Source organism: Ranitomeya variabilis, chromosome 4 (genome assembly GCF_051348905.1).
Source record: "Ranitomeya variabilis isolate aRanVar5 chromosome 4, aRanVar5.hap1, whole genome shotgun sequence".
Taxonomy (NCBI): Eukaryota; Metazoa; Chordata; class Amphibia; order Anura; family Dendrobatidae; genus Ranitomeya; species Ranitomeya variabilis.
The window spans coordinates 255,046,413-255,068,425 of NC_135235.1; the positions used below are offsets into that span (position 1 = coordinate 255,046,413).

Here is a 22,013-nt window from a genome sequence, read left to right on the forward strand (position 1 = left end):
GATTCTAAAGATTAATTTACATTTTTAAATAACATTTCTCCTTTTTATAGTCTCCACTGCTAATTTACACCAGATGAAAACTAAAACAAAAAATAGGAACACATTTTTGTCAAAAAACAGAACTGATGGAGCTAGGCCAATTCAGAAAGACCTATAGGTACAAGAGAACGAGAGACACCAGGAAGAACAAAATGTATTAGAGTAAAAAAAATACCAGTGTATACTGGTGTGGACAAAGAATGGAAAAACCACTCGGAAAACAAGGAAGACCAAAAGGAGGAGGCACTGAGACGCAGGTCACTTATTGCAGGAAATAAGTATCAGGACAAAGAGGTATCTTTCCTATATACCAACTGCCGCTGTGTTTCCATGATGTTTGATTATTACTTTTTATATAATATTTTCCTTATTCATGTTGTTTGTGAGTGCCTTCTGTGACGCCACTTACCGTACTAGATAATAAAGGTGTTTTTACTTTATAGAGACCTCTTTGTCCTGACATTTTTTTCCTGCAATAAGTAACCTGCGGCTCGGTGACTCCTCCTTTTGGTCTTCCTATTTTTTTTTTCAATTCGGAAAGAGTCTGTAAACAGGTGAAAGTGTTCAGAGCTGAAGTGATAAGTACAGATTGTACTGATATAAACACTTGTCGTTCTCACCATACTTGGGCTATTGCCTGTTACCTGCACATAATTCAGCATCCTATGTATGATGAGACAGAAATGTGACCGGCCATAGAGATGATTAGTGGCGCTGCAGCTCATTGAAGTGACCAGACGTCAGCTGCAATGCTCATGGTGCTGGTTTTGTCTCTAAGATATTATATTCACATTTGAAAATGTTCCTTTAAAGGGAACCTGTCACCAGGTTTGTCCCATATGAGACATTTCAGCCCTGATATACATCATTCTAATGTGCTGTATATCTGCCCCTATTCCAACATGCAAGACAAGAAAAAGACCTTTTACATACTCCCCTACAGGGCGTTCGGGTTCGATGGGCATCGCTGGTGTAGGTCTGGTGCCTCCCTTCTTCTAGTGATGCCGTTCCCCTTCTTGCTTCATGTGGATGACGTGTCCTATATCAGCCACACAATGTCCCCGGAATTGCGCTCCTGAGCAAACGTACTTATGACCAGGGGGCAGAGTAAAGTCCTGCAGTGCGCATGCGGCGGAGCTCTTTGAACTTTCCTGGTGCATGCGCACTGCAGGACATTGATCGGCCCTTCACAGGGCTGAGAGAAGTACGCCTGCGCAGGAGTGTGATACCGGGGACACTGTGGATGACGAAGGACGCATCATCCACACGAAGCAAGAAAGAGGACGGCATTGCAAGAAGAAGGGAGCCATTGGACCAAGACAGCGATGCACATCGGACCTGACCTCCCGTAGGTGAATATTATAAAAGGTCTTGCTTGTCTTGCAGGTTTGGTTGGGGGCATGTATACAGCATATTAGAATGCTGTATATCAGGGCTGAAAGGTACTGGCCTTACCTCATATGGTACTAACCTGGTGACAGGTTCCTTTTAATATTGAACTATTATTTTCAATACTTAAAGTCAAAACTGTTTGATTAGTCACTAAGTTCACCATGACTTTTTTCTGCATTTTTTTCTATAGCCAACTAAGCCTAATCCCAGGGTCTGTGCTTTTAAGCTGTTCGGAGGGTTTCCATTTTTCAACTGAAAACCCTCAACAAGACACCGGCTCAATAACACCAGAGCAAGCTGCGTACCTGAGCTTCCAGAAGACCACGCCGAGAAGACCAGAGCATCGGATGTCCAACACCATCTGGGACCTACAAAAATATAACTAAGTGATAAGTATAGGTAATTATAAGAAAGGATAGGTATATTTAGTCTAATAAAAAAAGAGAAAAAGATAAGTCTAAGTATAGGTAAAAATAATAATTCTAGGTAAGTATTTCTAAGAATGTATAAGAATAGACAAATATAGGTAAGAAAGGATAGGTATGTTTAGTCTTTAATAAAAAAAAAAAAAGAAAAAAAAGATAAGTATAGATAAGTAAGGATAAGTATAGGTAAATATAGCTAAGAAATGATAGGCCCCGTATATTTAAAAAAAAAAAAAAGAAAAAAAAGACAAGTATAGATAAGTAAGGATAACTATAGGCAAATATAGCTAAGAAATGATAGGCCCCGTATATTTAGAATAAAAAAAAAAGAAGATAAGTATAGATAAGTAAGGATAACTATAGGTAAATATAGCTAACAAATGATAGGCCCCGTATATTTAAAATAAAAAAAAAAAAAGAAAAAGATAAGTATAGATAAGTAAGGAAAAGTATAGGTAAATATAGCTAAGAAATGATAGGCCCCGCATATTTAAAATAAAAAATATATATATATAAGTATAGATAAGTAAAGGTAACTATAGGTAAATATAGCTAAGAAATGATAGGCCCCGTATATTTAAAATAAAAAAAATAAAAAATATATAAGTATAGATAAGTAAGGATAACTATAGGTAAATATAGCTAAGAAATGATAGGCCCCGTATATTTAAAATAAAAAAATATATATAAGTATAGATAAGTAAGGTTAGGAATAGATAAATATAGCTAAGAAATGATAGGCCCCGTATATTTAAAATTAAAAAAAAGATAAGTATAGATAAGTAAAGATAGATAAATATAGGTAAGAAAGGATAGGTATATTTAAAAAAATAAATAAAAAAAGCTAAGTATAGATAATCGCCCAGTGTAAGTGCCCCCTTAGTTATACATAAGCTTTATATAGCCTAGAGATAAAGATAAGGTAGAAATATAAGTATTAGATAAGTATATAATTCCCCATGTACAGGGGTGACAGGGCCCATCCAGCGCTGACACTGCAGTGACCCAGGGATTAGCCGATCGCCAGGACATGGGGTCAGGAAGGAATTTTTCCCCACACATGGGGTTGTTTCGCCTTCCTCTGGGTCACATACTCTTTATGCAGTAAATCCTATAAATGGCGCTGGATGATTACAATAAATTAAACTAAATAATATAATAGATAACAATAAAAATTAATAAACCCCATTCATTGTGTCTGCGTCTTCTTTATATTCTTTTATTATAATGTTGGACGGCTGTAGTGATTGTGACAAATGGCGGGGAATTAAGGGTTAATCCGATACTTTGTGTGGAGTTGGGTCACGTGATGACAGTGATGTTATGGCATCTGTCATATGGCTTTCCCAGACTGATGTCACTGCCCCATCATGCCCCACATCATCCATCACATGTAGTACATGGGATAGGGCCGACGCCATCAGCGACTGTAACCCAAGTGTAGTCTCCTCCACTAATGTCCCTGCAGGGCACAGATCATGTAGAGGACGCCATATTCCATAGTCACTGTACTTACCCCACAGGAGCTCCACACCGAGCACCATCTCAGGAGCCTCCAGCCCATCACATATGGAAAGGTGACCTGGAGCAAGGGGATGTAATGGGATAGAATAGATTAGTGCAGCAAGAGATGTATCCGGAGGATAGAGATGGAAAAGGAGGTGTCGTTGGCTGTACAGAACAAGGCGGTACAGTGGCAGGATAAAGATGGTGGGAACAGGACGCCACAAGGTAAAGTTATAATAGTAGTAAGCTGAACTGGCAACATGGCCACAAGCCTGAGAGCCAAGGAGTGGCATGTGTCCCCGATAATGGGGCCAGAAAGAACATCAAAGCAAGAAAAAATGCACTGAAATAATATTCAACACAAAACCTTTTCAGGTTAAGAATTTTTCGACTCATAGAAAACCCCTTTACTCATTAAACAGCCTAATAAAAGGGTACTTCCACCATAAATAGTTAATGCCCATCCACAGGATAAGTCATCACTGTCCGATAGGTGCACGCCAATTCCAATGTATAGAGAGATGGTCGTGTATATTAGTGGTCCTTTTCATTGATTTCCATGGGAGTTATGGAAAAAGATGTAAAAGCAGAATAGGGAACAGCCATTCTGAAGAAAGGTGTGGAGTATAAGGCTTTGTGCATTTTTTTCACGGTCTTTCGCTATAAAAACGCGAAAAAAACGCATACATTAAGCATCCTACTTAATAGAATGCAATCCGCATTTTTTGTGCACATGCTGCACTGTTTTCCTGAGTGGAATCGCATTCCAGAAAAAAACGCAGTATGCTCATTAAATTTGCGGAATCGCAGGGATTCCGCACACCTAGGAGTGCATTGATCTGCTTACTTCCCGCATGGGGCTATACCCACCATGCAGGAAGTAAGCAGATCAGGTGCGGTTGGAACCCAGGGTGGAGGAGAGGAGACTTTCCTCCACGGACTGGGCACCATATAATTGTTTAAAAAAAAAGAGTTAAAATAGAAAATAGTGATATACTCACCTTCTGATGACACCGGAGTTTTCCCGCCTCTCAGCGGTTGCACACTACCGCTTCCGTTCCCAGGGATGCTGTGTGTGAAGGACCTGCGATGACGTCGCGGTCACATGACCGCGATGACGTCGCGGTCACGTAACAGTGACGTCATCGCAGGTCCTGCACACAAAGCATTTATAGGAACGGAAGCCGCTGAGGAGATCGGGGGCCATCAGAAGGTGAGTATAACCATTTTTTAAATTTGTTTTAAATTATTTTTAACATTATATCTTTTACTATTGATGCTGCATAGGCAGCATCAATAGTAAAAAGTTGGTCACACTTGTCAAACACTGTTTGACAAGTGTGACCATCCTGTCAATCAGTTTTCCAAGCGATGCTGCAGATCGCTTGGAAAACGCTAGCATTCTGCAAGCTAATTACGTTTGCAAAACGCTAGTGTTTAGCGGGAATACGCATGCCAATTCTGCATGCGATATACCCGTGGCAGAAGTTGCAGAATTGCCGCGAAAATTTCCGGAAATTTTTAGCCAAAATGTGAGATTGGCATTCGTCAGATAGTTATGGCTTATTCGATGGACACAAATGTCTGAGATGGGAATACACCTTAATAGTGGATCTGTTAGCATCACATTACACACTGCAAAACTCATTATGTCTCTCAAATCTGATGAGGCTGGTGTACTTACCATGAAAATCAGTGTCAAAATGGCTGTCTAATTATCACACTTAAAAGATCATTTTATGAGCCCAGCTAGAAATAGACTCAAACAAATAAGGCTACTTACACACTTCCCTCTTTCAGCTCCCGTCACAATTCGTCGATTTTTGAGAATGCAGGATCCTGCAAAAAAAATTTGCAGGATCCTGCATTTTCCCATAGACTTGTATTAGCGACGGATCACGACGGATGGCCATACGTCGCATCCGTCGTATGACCGATCCGTCATGTTTTGGCGGACCGTTGTATGGAAAAAACGTTCAATGTAACATTTTTTTGTCTGCGTCGGGAAAGCGTGTAGCGACGGATCCTGCGTCATACGTCGTTCACTAGAATAGAAGCCTATGGACGCAGGATCCGTCGCTGACCGTCACACACTGGAATCCAGCGACGGATCCAGTTTTTCCCCTCTGAGCATGCCCGGAACGATTTTCAAGTCCAGGAAACAAATCTCTCTCTCACGCTCTCTCTCTCTCATTTATTTTCCCGGAATTTGTGGACGACGCATCCGTCATTACACTGGATGCGTCGCACACGTTTTCACTTTTTATGACGTCCGTCGATCCGTCATTTTGCTGCACTACGACGGTCACAAAAAGACGGAAGTGTGAAAGAAGCCTAATTTTCAAATTAGGCAGGAAACTTTTATAAAGCGTCATACAGCCTTTCTTAGAATGGAGTAACACTAGAGATGAATACGGACGAGTGCTATGCGAGAAAAAAAATAGCATAGCAGTCGGACCACTGTTAATCTATGGGGCAGCTCCCATCACCGTTTTTTTTCTCGGCCGTATTACACATGCGAGTGAAATCGCCAATGCAAGTCTATGGGTACTAGAAAAAAAATCTCACACCACGCGGACCATCAGTGTGACTTGCAAGAAATACGCACCGGTGTTCTTTGAAAAGCCAGCATGTGCGGTGTACAGTAAAATCACAGTGACAGGTTAGAATAGATAGAATACATATACACACATAGAATAGGTGTAATATATATGTCAGTGACACACATAGATACATAGAAGAATAGCCGTTAATTCATTTGTTGGCTTCTGTAAAATCACTGCAGGAGCCGACAGGTAGGAGACATGGTTTACAAATTATGGAACTTGTGTTATGACCTGGTGGTTAAGGAGCAACATAGATATGACCTGATGGTTAGGAGCAACACAGATATGACCTGGTGGTTAGGAGCCACACAGATATGACCTGGTGGTTAGGAGCAACACAAATATGACCTGATGGTTAAGAGCAACACAGATATGACCTGGTGGTTAAGAGCAACACAGATATGATCTGGTGGTTAAGACAAAACATGGGACAAGCTCTGAGTAGCTGGTAACTATACTGACCGCAACCCTAATCCTAACGCCAACACTAGAAATAGCTGTGGAGCGTTCCTATCTCTCCCTAGACGCCTCTTCACAGCCTAAGAACTAACTACCCTAAAAGATGAAACAGAAAAACTATCTTGCCTCAGAGAAATTTCCCCAAAGGAAAGATAGCCACCCACATATATTGACTGTTAGTAGAGATGGAAATTACATACACAGAGATGAAATACAGATTTTAGCAAAGGAGGCCAATTCTAGTCTAGATAGACAGAAATAGGAAAGATACTGTGCGGTCAGTATTAAAAACTAGAAAATCCACGCAGATAATGCAAAAATGGACTCCACACCGACTCACGATATGGAGGAGCAAATCTGCTTCCCAGAGCTCCCAGCTAGCCTGAATGAATCATAATGACAAGCTGGACAAAAAGAAACATAACATAAGTTGAACAATTAAGTCCAAAGCAAATGGACAAAACCATAACTAGCAAGGACTTATCTTATGCTGAAATGGACAGGCCATGAGAAATATCCGAGGAGAAAACTGGATCTAACCCTAAGACATTGACAGCTGGCATGCACTGAAGTCCAGAGCCAGATTAAATAGAGAGTGAGCAGGGGCAATAAGTGAACACAGCTGCTAAGGCTGAATCCAAGGAGCAGCAGTTCCACTTGCCACCACCAGAGGGAACCCAAGGGCAGAACCCACAAAAGTGCTATTCACAACAAACTTGTATGCATTTAATACAAGAATCTTTTCGGAAACAAAATGGCATGGGCTCCCGCACAATTTTCTGCGCCAGAGAGGGAAAGCCAGCAACTGGGGGCCGATGTTTATAGCTTAGGAAGGGCTTAATACCCATGGATCTTCCCAAGCTATGAATCTCAGCCCGCACCTGTGTATTTAGCATTTACTGGCTATTAAAATAGGGGGGCCGCCCAACAAAATGATGTGGGTCCCCCTATAATAGCCAGAAAAGGCTATGCAGACAGCTGCGGGCTGATATTAATAGCCTAGGAAGGGACCATGGTTATTGGTTTCCCCTCAGCTACAAACACCAGCTCACTGCCGCCCCAGAAATGGCGCATCTCTAAGATGCACCAATTCTGGCACTTAGCCTCTCTCTTCCCACTGCCCTGTAGCAGTGTCATAAGGGGTAATAGTTGGGGTGTTGATGTCACCTTTGTATTGTAAGGTGACAACAAGCTGGCTTAGTAATGGAGAGATGCCAATAAGACACCTATCCATTACTAAACCTATCGTTGTGAAAGGGTTAAATAAAGACACAGCCTGAATAAAGTCTTTTAATGAAATAAAACACTAAACACAGTTTGCCATCTTTATTATTCAGCTAATCCATAAAATGCCCTTGATCTCCTGTAATAAAAAAAAACAAAAACAAACCAACAATATATCATACTTGCCTGGCGTTCAGTCCCACGCCGTAATCCATATCTAGGGGATATACAGTTTACAACCAGGAGCGGTGCTAATGCGACCGTCCCGGCTGTAAACCACTGATGGATGAATGAGAAGCTGCCGGCGGCAGCATCTGTGACTAGCGGTGCTGTATTTTTGTATAAGCTTCTATATATTGATATTTTTTGTATATGTTAATTGTTTGTTATTTCAATACATTTTCGTCTTTTTACATACTGTACCTTCATAGTCCTCCATTGGTTTCATGTTTGTAGTGAAGGGATCACTATGTGATGGTATGTGAGGCTCTACGCTTTTAGGTGTTAGGGTACCGTCACAGTGCCATTTTGATCGCTACGACAGCACGATTCGTGACGCTCCAGCGATATCGTTACGATCTTGCAGTGTCTGACACGCTACTGCGATCAGGAACGATAATCATGCGACGCTGCAACGTCACAGATCGTGCCGTCGTAGCGATCAAAATGGCACTGTGTGACGGTACCCTTAGAGTCTCATTATACAGTCTGCCCTTGTCCCAGTATACTCTTTACTTGTCAGAAGTAGCAGGGGGTCGGTCTGCAAGACATTGGAGCTTCTTCAGACTGATATCTGTCTCCAGGGCCTCCTGGAAGCTCTGACTGTCAGTCTGCAGGCCCTGGCCTTGTGTGACTTCCAGGCCCTGGTCTGAAGCTGAGTCTTCAGTGTTGGTTATCAGGGACCTTGTTGGGTCTGCCATGTGAGGAGGCTCCGAGGCCACAGTATGGGCCTCCTGTTCTGGCAGTTCTGTCTGAGACTCATCCCCGATTCTCTGGGGTTGAGTCTGAGCTGCAGCCTGACTCCGGGTCACAGCTGCCACATACGTACAGTCCTGTGCAATGGTACATTTTCTCCTTGCACGGGATCTCAGGTGGGTCATTTGCTTCCACCTTCTCTGTAGCATTTACTTGCAAGGGAGAATTATAGTGGGGCACCATCCTCCCCAGGTCTGTGTCTAGCAACACATTGGTGGGAATAGCCTCTGATACTCCCACTTCTCTCTGTCCTTTCCCTGCTCCACAGTTCTCATTATCCGTCGCATCAGAGCCGGCCACAAAGGGGACAGACGGTGGGGACACAGATGGCTTTGTGGTTGTGGCTGGACATTTCTCCCTATCAGGGCAGACAGCGCTAACATGTCCTACTTTGTTGCAGGAGAAGCACCGGTATGCATCACCTAGAGAATGTCTATTCCCCGGGATCCCATAGGAGGTGGGCTTGGACAGCACTGGTGATCGGCCGGCAGAGGAGAAAGGGTCCCCGTTTGGCTTTCCTCCCTTCTAGCTGAATCCCGATGGCTTCCGCACCTCAGGCATCCTGTTAGCCACATAACAGTCAGCAATCCTTGTTGTACAACTGTGGGGCACAAGTGAAGAAATTGATCCTTGACCATAAGATCCATTAACAGAAAGATCTGTTAACAGAAAGTCCCCTGATCCATTGGTGGAACGTGGTCCTCAAGGTGCTCACAACACCTGCATAGCTGTCAGCTGATCCACGTTGTAGGTTCCGGAACTTTCTCCGATACACTTCTGGGCTTAGATTGTATTTCCTGATCAGGGCCTCTTTTGTGGCCTCATAGTTCTCATCTAGGTCTAGTGGGAGGCCAGCAAAAACTTCCAGGGCTTTGCCTCTCAACCCTGGGGTTACACACTGCGCCCACTGCTCACGGGGTAGATAGTATTGCCTGCAGCGCAGATTGGAATCACTTGTTCCCAGCTCTTGTAACGCCATTTGTAAAGTAAAGTTCATAGGCTCCTCAGCATTGGCATTTCCATCAGGTATCTCTGGTGCAAGAGCTGGCATTGCTGAGTTTCTCCGAGGTGGACTCTCTCCTTGCCCAGTACTTTGCTCTATGTCCTGCTCGACCAAGGCGCGCATCAGCAGTTCCTTGGATCTGTCGGCCGTCTCTATGCCTCTCTGCTCACAGAGGCCAGTCAGAACCTCTTTGCTCTGCTTCTTGTACTGGACTGCCATATCGATGAACAGCCTTTGCCAAATAAAATATAGAAAAGAAAAACAGGGAAGGGAAAATGATTGCAAGTATGTCTAAGTAAGCACTGAGTTGAACCTTGTAGCTGGAGCACTCCTCGTAAGGATACCAATTCTTTAGTACAGGGAATAATTGCTTAAACCATGCACTAATGCTCTAATAGAAATAATTCTATCCCACCGCTCTGCCACCAATTTGCCACGTACCCGCTTCTCAGCACGCGAGTTGGGGTTGCGTCTGCAAGGGTTAATTTATCTCCCCTCTCTCAGTCCAGCATTCAACCTCTGTCCTATGCTGTAATGGGAGCATAAATCACACACCAACCCAGGCCACACACTCGCTCATACAGGCTGCCACCAGTCACCGAACACACGGGCGATGAGTCCTGCAAATATTACTACTAATGTCTGCCAATCATAAGGCTCACACAGTTTAAGGCTATGGATTCTTTAGAACATGCAAAGTTCAACTTGTTAAAGTTTGATGCTTTAATACAAAAAGGTACAGTGCTTACAATAAAAAGGGTATAAAAATATGTAATAAAAAAACATACAAATATGCAAAACAGTTATAAAAATAAACGGGAGAAAACTTACAGAAATATCTAACTGTGTAGTCTGCTTTCTGCTCCCTGAGGGGGAAACGAATATGGACTGGAACACATCAGCTTGGCTGCCCCTCAATCTGTGAACCCCCCCTTTGTGTGTAGGTCTAATTTATAGAGTCACCCTGGAGGTCAAATTTCTAGACCAGCCTCTCATGTTAATATTTATAACTGCTTGTTTGTGACTGGACCTTGAACACTCCACCAATGAATATATTATTTTCTCTTAAATTCTCTGCGTATGTTTCTCACAGATAGATAGTGTCAGGCTGTAATTGACATCTCCTCAAAAGAAACAGAAGGTGTGGAGCGCTTCCCCTTCCTGGTTCTTAGCAAGACCCCCTGGCGAGACTGGAGACAGTAGACTGCTTTCTCAGGATAACATATGATGTGACCCCCGTGAGACCTGCAGTCTCAGGACAGATGTTAAATTACTGCTAGTCAAACATATATACCTATACATATTTTGCTACATTGCGTATATCCAGTGTGCTGCTGCTTTCACTGCTCATATAGAAGCACAGCTTCTGTCCTGCACTCACTTCCTCTTTCTTCCTTTTCTATAGGTAATTTTCTCTGCCCTCCAGGACTGCATACATGCTTTCTCCCCTTTCTAAAGGTCTGTGTAAAACACCCTTTCATTCCCTCGTTATTTCTAACAGTGAGAGAAATTAGAAGGGTGATGGATTTGGTTCTGGTTTGAAAAACATACAATAAATGACAGACACTGTAGTAGCAAAATGGTGGAATTTATTTTAAGGGTGACTAATTAAAAAATTGCTTAACTTTGCATTTAGGAAGGAAATAATCCATAAAATGATTCATTGCTTTGATTTTGAGCTTACCTAAGCTGATGAAAGTCGTGGAACTCAGGGGAAGGCAGGAAGGGCAGATGGTAGCCACAATGTGATATTTTGGTGGAAATCAGAGCAAGACAAAACCATAGCATGATGGTAGCTACGTGGGATCCCATCATCATTGGTCTGGCCATGGATGGTGACATGTTGGAAAACTGTAGTTTTAAGAAAGGATAATTAATGTGGAGAGCACAAGAGAAGCGATGACTGTTAGGCTACATGCACATCTCAATTTTCTCTACATCAGGGGAAATCTGAAGTGTCCACAGGCGCCATGTCCCCAGTGTATAGCATAAGTAGGTCCATGCAGTGGCGTATCCAGGGGGGAGCAGCCGGGGCACGTGCCCCGGGCGCAGCCGACAGGGGGTCGCCAGCGGGCCGCCTGATGATGCAGAGGTCCAAGGAGGCTCCTCGGCGGCGGCATTCTGCCACCCCAACACAGATACTCAGCATAAGGGGAAGGGGAGTGGGGGCTGTCTAATTATACTCAACTACTCCTGGCGCGGTCCCTGCAGGTCCCTCGTTCCCCGGCAGCTTCTTACTGTACTGAGCGGTCACATGGTACTGCTCATTACTGTAATGAATATGCGGTTCCACCTCCCATAGGGGTGGAGCCGCATATTCATTACTGTAATGAGCGGTAACGGTGACCGCTCAATACAGGAAGAAGCCGCGGTGCTGGGGAACCAGGGACTGCACCGCGCCAGGAGCAGGTGAGTATAATGGGGAGGGGGAGCGCAGCGATGCGCGATATTGACCTGCTCGTTCCGGCGCCGCTCCGTCTTCTGCAGTGACGCTCAGGTCAGAGGGCGCGGTGACGTGGTTAGTGCGCGCCCTCTGCCTGAAAGTCAGTGCAGAAGACGCTGAAGATGGAGCGGCGCTGGAACGAAATCAGGTAAATATTGAAAGTGCCGGGGACCTGAGCGACGGAGAAGTGAGTATGAGATTTTTTTTTTTTTTTATCGCAGCAACAGCAAATGGGGCAAATGTCTGTATGGAGCATCTTATGGGGCCATATTTAATGTTTCTGCAGCACTATATGGCGCAAATATATTTATGGAGCATCTTATGGGGCCATAATCAAGGTTTGTGCAGCACTATATTGGGCAAATGTGTCTATGGAGGATCTTATGGGGCCATTATTAACCTTTATGCAGGATTATATGAGGCATATTTTATATCTACTATATAATTGTCTAAGGGGTACTTCCGTCTGTCCTTCTGTCTGTCTGTCGGCAACTTCCGTAACGGTTATTCATTCTCTGATTGGTCTCGCCAGCTGCCTGTCATGGCTGCCGTGACCAATCAGTGACGCGCACAGTCCGGAAGAAAATGGCCGTTCCTTACTCCCCGCACTCACTGCCGGCGCCCGCATACGCTGTCCGGTCACTGCTCACACAGGGTAAATGCCGGCGGTAAGGGACCGCGCTATGCCGAGGGTAACGCACTCCGTAACCGCCGCTATTAACCCTGTGTGTCCCTAATTTTTTACTATTGAGGCTGCCTATTCGGCATCAATAGTAAAAAAATGTAATGTTAAAAATAATAAAATTAAAAAAAAAAAACGGCTATACTCACCCTCCGTAGTTCGCCGAGCCGCTGGCCGCCATCTTCCGTTCCCGCCGATGTATTGCAAAATTACCGCTAAGTCTTCTGGGTAATTTCGCAATACATCCTGGGAAAGGAAGATGGCGGCCGGCGCCCTCGGCTCGGCTTAGCTTCGGTGGATCCCAAGCGTCGGTAACCGCTTCCTGGATCCAGGCTCCAATGGAAGGTGAGCATATAACTATTTTTTATTTTAATTCTTTTTTTTTTTTTGTAACAGGAATATCATGCCTACATTGCTATATATGTGGCCTGTGCAATATACTACATGGGCTGCGCAATATACTATGTGGGCTGCACAATATACTAAGTGGGCTGCGCAATATACTAAGTGGGCTGCGCAATATACTAAGTGGGCTGCGCAATATACTAAGTGGGCTGCGCAATATACTAAGTGGGCTGCGCAATATACTAAGTGGGCTGCGCAATATACTAAGTGGGCTGCGCAATATACAACGGGCTGCGCAATATACTACGTGAGCTGGGCAATATACTACGTGGGCTGCGCAATATACTAAGTGGGCTGCGCAATATACAACGTGGGCTGCGCAATATACAACGTGGGCTGCGCAATGTACTACGCGGGCAGCGCAATGTACTGCGTGGGCTGCGCAATGTACTGCGTGGGCTGCGCAATGTACTGCGTGGGCTGCGCAATGTACTGCGTGGGCTGCGCAATGTACTGCGTGGGCTGCGCAATGTGCTGCGTGGGTTGCGCAATGTGCTGCGTGGGCTGCGCAATGTGCTGCGTGGGCTGCGCAATGTGCTGCATGGGCTGCGCAATGTGCTGCGTGGGCTGCGCAATGTGCTGCGTGGGCTACGCAATGTGCTGCGTGGGCTGCGCAATGTACTGCCTGGGCTGCGCAATGTACAACGTGGGCTGTGCTATACACTACGCATATATATTCTAGAATACCCGATGCGTTAGAATCGGGCCACCATCTAGTAGTTACATATTTACAAAGTTATTAAGGTTGAAGGAAGACTTTAAGTCCATCTAGTTCAACCCATAGCCTAACCTAACATGCCCTAACATGTTGATCCAGAGGAAGGCAAAAAAAAAACATGTGGCAAAGAGTAAGCTCCACCTTGGGGAAAAAAATTCCTTCCCGACCCCACATACGGCAATCAGACTAGTTCCCTGGATCAACGCCCTATCAAGGAATCTAATATATATACCCTGTAACATTATACTGTTCCAGAAAGGTATCCAGTCCCCTCTTAAATTTAAGTAATGAATCACTCATTACAACATCATACAGCAGAGAGTTCCATAGTCTCACTGCTCTTACAGTAAAGAATCCGCGTCTGTTATTATGCTTAAACCTTTTTTGCTCCAGACGTAGAGGATGCCCCCTTGTCCCTGTCTCAGGTCTACGATTAAAAAGATCATCAGAAAGGTCTTTGTACTGTCCCCTCATATATTTATACATTAAAATAAGATCACCCCTTAGTCTTCGTTTTTCCAAACTAAATAGCCCCTAGTGTAATAACCTATCTTGGTATTGCAGACCCCCCAGTCCTCTAATAACCTTGGTCGCTCTTCTCTGCACCCGCTCCAGTTCAGCTATGTCTTTCTTATACACCGGAGACCAGAACTGTGCACAGTATTCTAAGTGTGGTCGAACTAGTGACTTGTATAGAGGTAAAATTATGTTCTCCTCATGAGCATCTATGCTTCTTTTAATGCATCCCATTATTTTATTTGCCTTTGTAGCAGCTGCCTGACACTGGCCACTGAATAGGAGTTTGTCATCCAACCATACACCCAGGTCTTTTTCATTGACGGTTTTGCCCAGAGTTTTAGAATTAAGCACATAGTTATACATCTTATTACTTCTACCCAAGTGCATGACCTTACATTTATCCACATTAAAGCTCATTTGCCATTTATCAGCCCAAGCTTCTAGTTCACATAAATCATCCTGTAATATAAAATTGTCCTCCCCTGTATTGATTACCCTGCAGAGTTTAGGGTCATCTGCAAATATTGAAATTCTACTCTGAATGCCCCCTACAAGGTCATTAATAAATATGTTAAAAAGAAGAGGGCCCAATACTGACCCATGTGGTACCCCACTGCTAACCGCGACGCAGTCCGAGTGTGCTCCATTAATAACCACCCTTTGTTTCCTATCCCTGATCCAACTCTCAATCCACTTACACATATTTTCCCCTATCTCCATTATTCTCATTTTAAGTAACAACCTTTTGTGTGGCACTGTATCAAAAGCTTTAGAAAAGTCCATATACACTATGTCCACTGGGTTCCCTTGGTCCAGTCCGGAACTTACCTCTTCATAGAAGCTGATCAAATTAGTCTGACATGAAAAAAAAAACAGACAGCAATTCCTCCCTTGGAAACTCCCTGATTCCAAAATCACTGAATCACAAGTCGCTGAATCACAAGTCGCTGAATCACAAGTCGCTGAATCACAAGTCGCTGAATCACAAGTCGCTGAATCACAAGTCGCTGAATCACAAGTCGCTGAATCACAAGTCGCTGAATCACAAGTCGCTGAATCACAAGTCGCTGAATCACACGTCGCTGAATCACACGTCGCTGAATCACACGTCGCTGAATCACACGTCGCTGAATCACACGTCGCTGAATCACACGTCGCTGAATCACAAGTCGCTGAATCACAAGTCGCTGAATCACAAGTCGCTGAATCACAAGTCGCTGAATCACAAGTCGCTGAATCACTAGTCGCTGAATCACACGTCGCTGAATCACACGTCGCTGAATCACAAGTCGCTGAATCACAAGTCGCTGAATCACAAGTCGCTGAATCACAAGTCGCTGAATCACAAGTCGCTGAATCACAAGTCGCTGAATCACAAGTCGCTGAATCACAAGTCGCTGAATCACAAGTCGCTGAATCACGTCGCTGAATCACACGTCGCTGAATCACACGTCGCTGAATCACACGTCGCTGAATCACACGTCGCTGAATCACAAGTCGCTGAATCACAAGTCGCTGAATCACAAGTCGCTGAATCACAAGTCGCTGAATCACTAGTCGCTGAATCACTAGTCGCTGAATCACTAGTCGCTGAATCACTAGTCGCTGAATCACAAGTCGCTGAATCACACGTTGCTGAATCACACGTCGCTGAATCACAAGTCGCTGAATCACAAGTCGCTGAATCACAAGTCGCTGAATCACAAGTCGCTGAATCACAAGTCACTGAATCACAAGTCACTGAATCACAAGTCGCTGAATCACAAGTCGCTGAATCACAAGTCGCTGAATCACAAGTCGCTGAATCACACGTCGCTGAATCACAAGTCGCTGAATCACAAGTCGCTGAATCACAAGTCGCTGAATCACAAGTCGCTGAATCACAAGTCGCTGAATCACAAGTCGCTGAATCACAAGTCGCTGAATCACAAGTCGCTGAATCACAAGTCGCTGAATCACAAGTCGCTGAATCACGTCGCTGAATCACACGTCGCTGAATCACACGTCGCTGAATCACACGTCGCTGAATCACAAGTCGCTGAATCACAAGTCGCTGAATCACAAGTCGCTGAATCACTAGTCGCTGAATCACACGTCGCTGAATCACACGTCGCTGAATCACACGTCGCTGAATCACACGTCGCTGAATCACAAGTCGCTGAATCACAAGTCGCTGAATCACAAGTCGCTGAATCACAAGTCGCTGAATCACAAGTCGCTGAATCACAAGTCACTGAATCACAAGTCACTGAATCACAAGTCACTGAATCACAAGTCACTGAATCACGTCGCTGAATCACACGTCGCTGAATCACAAGTCGCTGAATCACAAGTCGCTGAATCACAAGTCGCTGAATCACAAGTCGCTGAATCACAAGTCGCTGAATCACTAGTCGCTGAATCACACGTCGCTGAATCACACGTCGCTGAATCACAAGTCGCTGAATCACAAGTCGCTGAATCACAAGTCGCTGAATCACAAGTCGCTGAATCACAAGTCACTGAATCACAAGTCACTGAATCACAAGTCACTGAATCACAAGTCACACTTACCGCCGTTCACACTTACGCTCAGGTCACACTCAGCTCGTTCACACTCGCTAAGCTGAAGATTTATAGATTTTTTTTTTGTTTTTTTTTCTTCTCTCTGTCTCCCCTCAACAGCAATCCACCTTGCTGTTCAAATGCACTTCCAAAAAGTTCCTCCAAGCACCGCCAACGACAACACACCCTTCTCCTCCTGCACGCCACATGGTGCTATAATGGCGGCAGTTTTGGCGGCAATTAGCAGTTCAACAAATTCGAGTCTCTTAGGCGCACAAGACCTATCATAATGGGTCGGTCCATCCTGTTCATGATGCAAGTTTGGAGCGCCCACCAGGGCTGTGGGGTACTTGGTACCGGGCCAGTAATTAAAGGGATATGTCACGGTGGCAGTTACCCGGTCCGTGGCCTTGGGCTTCCAAATTAAGGGTACGTTCACACAGGACTTTTTTGCTGCTTTTTTTTGCTGCTTTTTTTTATGCTAATTTAGGTGCGTTTTTTTGGTGCGTTTTTGGTGCGTTTTTTGGGTACGTTCACACAGGACTTTTTTGCTGCAGATTTTTGCTGCTTTTTTTATGCCAATTTTCAGCTGCTAGGACACCTCACAATGGCTCTTCACACCTTATTACCAGGAACTCCCTCACAATAGATCACAATCAGGACACCTCACAATGGCTCTTCACACCTCACAATGGCTCACAATGGCTCTTCACACCTCACTACCAGGAACTCCCTCACAATAGATCACAATCAGGACACCTCACAATGGCTCTTCACACCTCACAATGGCTCTTCACACCTCACTACCAGGAACTCCCTCACAATAGATCACAATCAGGACACCTCACAATGGCTCTTCACACCTCACAATGGCTCACAATGGCTCTTCACACCTCACTAACCACACCCCTAAGCTCTTGGCTGTGAGATCCCTTCCTGCTGGCCATGATTTTCTGCACAAAAAACGCAGCAAATAATGCTACATGCGTTTTTTCAGCGTTTTTGCAGCGTTTTTTTCATCACCCATTCAAGTCAATGGGTGAAAAAACGCTGCAAAAACGCAGCAAAAACGCTGAAAGAAGTGACATGCCCTATGTCCAAAAAAAGCAGCAAAGCAGAAAAAACTGATCAAACAAAAAACCAACGTGTGTGCATGAGATTTCTGAAATCTCATAGGCTTTACTGGTACTGTAAAAAGCAGCTGAAAATTAGCATAAAAAAAAGCAGCAAAAAAAAGCAGCAAAAAAGTCCTGTGTGAACGTACCCTAAAGGGGATTTGAAATGGGAAATAAAGTTTGTTCGTGACGCCACCTGTGGAATTCGGTCAGGGATGACCGACGCTGCTTAAAGGGGTCCTCTGGGGTGATGTTGTGGCAGCAGGGGTGGTATGGCATCCCACAGGTGGAGTTGGGTCCCCAGGGCTACCGGTGTATAGATAAAGATGGTAGAGGGTGCAGCAAGAAACAGAGGACACAGGATTGCAGTCTCTTAACCTTTTTACTGTAGATTTCAGGCAGCCACAGTCCAGGGTACCAGATCACGGGCGCTGGTGTGGTCCGGCCAGCTTGGAAGCGACTCAGGTATCCCCCTAACCAGGTGGGGTTGGAAGCCTTCCACTACGCTTTGTTGTAGTCCCTTGCTGCCTTAGGCCTCACACAAGGTCCTCATGTTTTCTCTCTGTCTCCCTAGTTGGTAGGACACTATCTGTATGACAGGTAACTCGAGCCTTTTTACAGGGTCTCTCAGATGACGCCGGGCTCTCTGTGCTTCTGTGTCTTCAGGTCTTAATGGTGGACAGGTGACTTGAAATCTAGCTGTCCGCCGGTTTCTGCTGTGGGGCATGAAGTTACCCCCACAGCCTCGGTCGTCCGGCTACCGGTATCTGCGCTTCAGCTTGGAGGGAGCACAATCGCGGCTCTCCTCCAGCTCCTTACTCGCCTTTGCTCCTTCACTGTTTCTACAACTATTCAGTTCTCTTTCTCTCCTCCTCCAGTTCTCTCTTTCCTGGAGCTGCAGAATTCGGTCTGCACGGCCCCTCCTCTCCTCTGTCCCTCTGACAGACTACCCCAGACTGCTGTCTGGCACCAACTAACTAACTCCAAGCCAGAACATATATCTATATTTAGGGAAGCTCCCTTGAAACCGGCTCAGTGCTCCCCCTTCTGGCCTGGAGTCAGAACATGTTGCATTTATGTGAATACCTGTTAAATGGATCCTTCCTCACTTCCAGGCATGGTATCACTCTCCTCGTGAGGAATGCAATGCCACTGTAACAACCAGGATCCTGAGGTGTTACAGAAGCCCCTCTGCTCCTCCTGCTGGAGTCTCTATGGAGTCGGGGTTGCCCTGCACTCTGAGCATCAGCCTACATGCATACTACAGGTGAAGGGGGGGGACTTTTTGAACTCCTGTCATGACCATCTGTAAAGTAAGTGACTGGCCAGTGGGGGGATAATTGTGCTTAGTGAAGACATTAGCCACTATAAGGCTGTGTGCCCACGTTGCGTTTTTTATGTGTTTCCGCCGTGGTTTTTGCTGCAGCAGAGACGCTTAAAAAACGCATTCCTATGCAATCTTATGGGATTCCGCAGTTGCTGTGCCCATGCTGCGCATTTTTGCGATGAGGAATCGCATAGCGGTAAAATCCGCAGCAAGCTCATTATTACTACGGAATCGCGGCGATTCCGCCGCCATAGGATTGCATTGAAACGCTCACTTTACGCATGTGGCTATGCCCACCGTGAATAAAGTGAGTGCTTCATGTGCAGATGGTACCCAAGGTTTGGAGGAGAGGAGACCCTCCTTCAGGCAAATTTTAGGCCACGCCTCTGATGACACCCATTCATAATTAGTCACACCCATATCCACGTCCCAACCACACCTATTTAGCACTGTTGATCACACTGTTTCATATACAATAATTATAAACAAAAAAATATGGCCACACAATGCTCCATACCGTATAATGGCCACACATGATGCTCCATATTGTATAATGACCACACATGATGCTCCATACTGTATAATGGCCACGCATGATGCTCCATACTGTATAATGACTGCACATGATGCTCCATACTGTATAATGACCGCACATGATGCTCCATACTGTATAATGACCGCACATGATGCTCCATACTGTACAATGGCCGCACATGATGCTCCATACTGTATAATGGCCGCACATGATGCTCCATACTGTATCATGACCGCACATGATGCTCCATACTGTATCATGACCGCACATGATGCTCCATATTGTATGACTGCACATGATGCTCCATACTGTATAATGACCGCACATGATGCTCCATACTGTATAATGACCGCACATGATGCTCCATACTGTATAACTCCACATGATGCTCAATACTGTATAATGACCGTACATGATGCTCCATACTGTATGATGACCGCACGTGATGCTCCATACTGTATGTTGGCCGCACATGATGCTCCATACTGTATAACTCCACATGCTCAATACTGTATAATGACCGTACATGATGCTCCATACTGTATAATGACCGCACATGATGTTCCATACTGTATATTGGCCGCACATGATACTTCGTACCATATAATGGCCACACATAGCTACTCCTACACACGCGGCTGCGCTCCGTACACTTTGCACACACGGCTCCACTCCGTACACGCGCTCTGCTCCATACACCTCATACACACGTGGCTCCGCTCCATACACCTCGTACACACATGGCTCCGCTCCGTACACCTCGTACACACACGGCTCCGCTCCGTACACCTCGTACACACACGGCTCTGCTCCGTACACCTCGTACACACACGGCTCCGCTCCGTACACCTCGTACACACACGGCTCCGCTCCGTACACCTCGTACACACACGGCTCCGCTCCGTACACCTCGTACACACAAGGCTCCGCTCCGTACACCTCGTACACACAAGGCTCCGCTCCGTACACCTCGTACACACACGGCTCCGCTCTGTACACCTTGTACACACACGGCTAACTGCACAGACTTCTCCATACCTGATACGTCGATCTGCAATGACAGCAGCAGAGGCCAGTAACAGAGGAGGCTGTCAGTGTTCATCCCACCATGATCAGCCCCACTCATTCCACGCACGATTAGTTTACTATCCAGGCATGATTAGCTCAGCAGTCCACTGGTCTGCTTATTGCGGCACCCAGGGCCGCCATCAGGGCATTACAGCCGTGACTGGCGTATGGGGCCCGGTGGGCAGAGAGGGCCCGCAGCGGGCCCCGTCTCATCTGCCCACCGGGCCCCTACCGGCAGCCGCAGGCTGAACCGGGCCCTTAGCTGCGGCCGGCGCTGCAGCGCCCGCACGTCAATAGTTAACAGCCGCCAGCCAATCTGAGGCTGGCAGCTGACGTCAGCCGCAGCGTGCATGTCGCCGGCGAGTGCACGCTGCAGCTGCTTGGAGAAAGCAGGAGCGCGGGAGGTAAGTAGAGCTTGTTTTTTTTTTTTTTACTGAGAGCGGCGATCCACAGGGGCAGAGATGCTGGACACAGGGGCAGAGATGCTGGACACAGGGGCAGAGATGCTGGACACAGGGGCAGAGATGCTGGACACAGGGGCAGAGATGCTGGACACAGGGGCAGAGATGCTGGACACAGGGGCAGAGATGCTGGACACAGGGGCAGAGATGCTGGACACAGGGGCAGAGATGCTGGACACAGGGGCAGAGATGCTGGACACAGGGGCAGAGATGCTGGACACAGGGGCAGAGATGCTGGACACAGGGGCAGAGATGCTGGACACAGGGGCAGAGATGCTGGACACAGGGGCAGAGATGCTGGACACAGGGGCAGAGATGCTGGACACAGGGGCAGAGATGCTGGACACAGGGGCAGAGATGCTGGACACAGGGGCAGAGATGCTGGACACAGGGGCAGAGATGCTGGACACAGGGGCAGAGATGCTGGACACAGGGGCAGAGATGCTGGACACAGGGGCAGAGATGCTGGACACAGGGGCAGAGATGCTGGACACAGGGGCAGAGATGCTGGACACAGGGGCAGAGATGCTGGACACAGGGGCAGAGATGCTGGACACAGGGGCAGAG

The 22,013-nt window shown here is 45.9% G+C and overlaps 2 protein-coding genes across 7 annotated transcripts in view; one reads left to right on the top strand and one right to left on the bottom strand.

Moving 5' to 3' along the window:
• The window catches only part of LOC143764197 (protein kinase C delta type-like), a 74,620-nt gene extending 71,576 nt beyond the window's left edge, over positions 1 to 3,044 (top strand). For all 3 annotated transcript variants that reach the window (XM_077249541.1, XM_077249542.1, XM_077249543.1), the window contains one exon: positions 1,622 to 3,044. In XM_077249541.1, coding sequence (XP_077105656.1) covers positions 1,622 to 1,687 — 66 coding nt within the window. In that variant the 3' untranslated portion in view covers positions 1,688 to 3,044. The remainder of the gene's footprint in view (positions 1 to 1,621) is intronic.
• The window catches only part of VSIG10L2 (V-set and immunoglobulin domain containing 10 like 2), a 221,818-nt gene that overhangs the window by 157,861 nt on the left and 41,944 nt on the right, over positions 1 to 22,013 (bottom strand). For 3 of the 4 annotated variants that reach the window (XM_077249535.1, XM_077249537.1, XM_077249532.1), the window contains exons 2-4: positions 11,314 to 11,480; positions 3,373 to 3,438; positions 1,737 to 1,799 (exon numbers count right to left, since the gene is read on the bottom strand). In XM_077249535.1, the coding sequence (XP_077105650.1) occupies positions 1,737 to 1,799; positions 3,373 to 3,400 (91 nt within the window). In that variant the 5' untranslated portion in view covers positions 3,401 to 3,438; positions 11,314 to 11,480. Of the gene's footprint in view, positions 1 to 1,736; positions 1,800 to 3,372; positions 3,439 to 11,313; positions 11,481 to 20,955; positions 21,019 to 22,013 lie in introns of those variants that run through there. The other variant, XM_077249534.1, reaches the window with a different exon arrangement.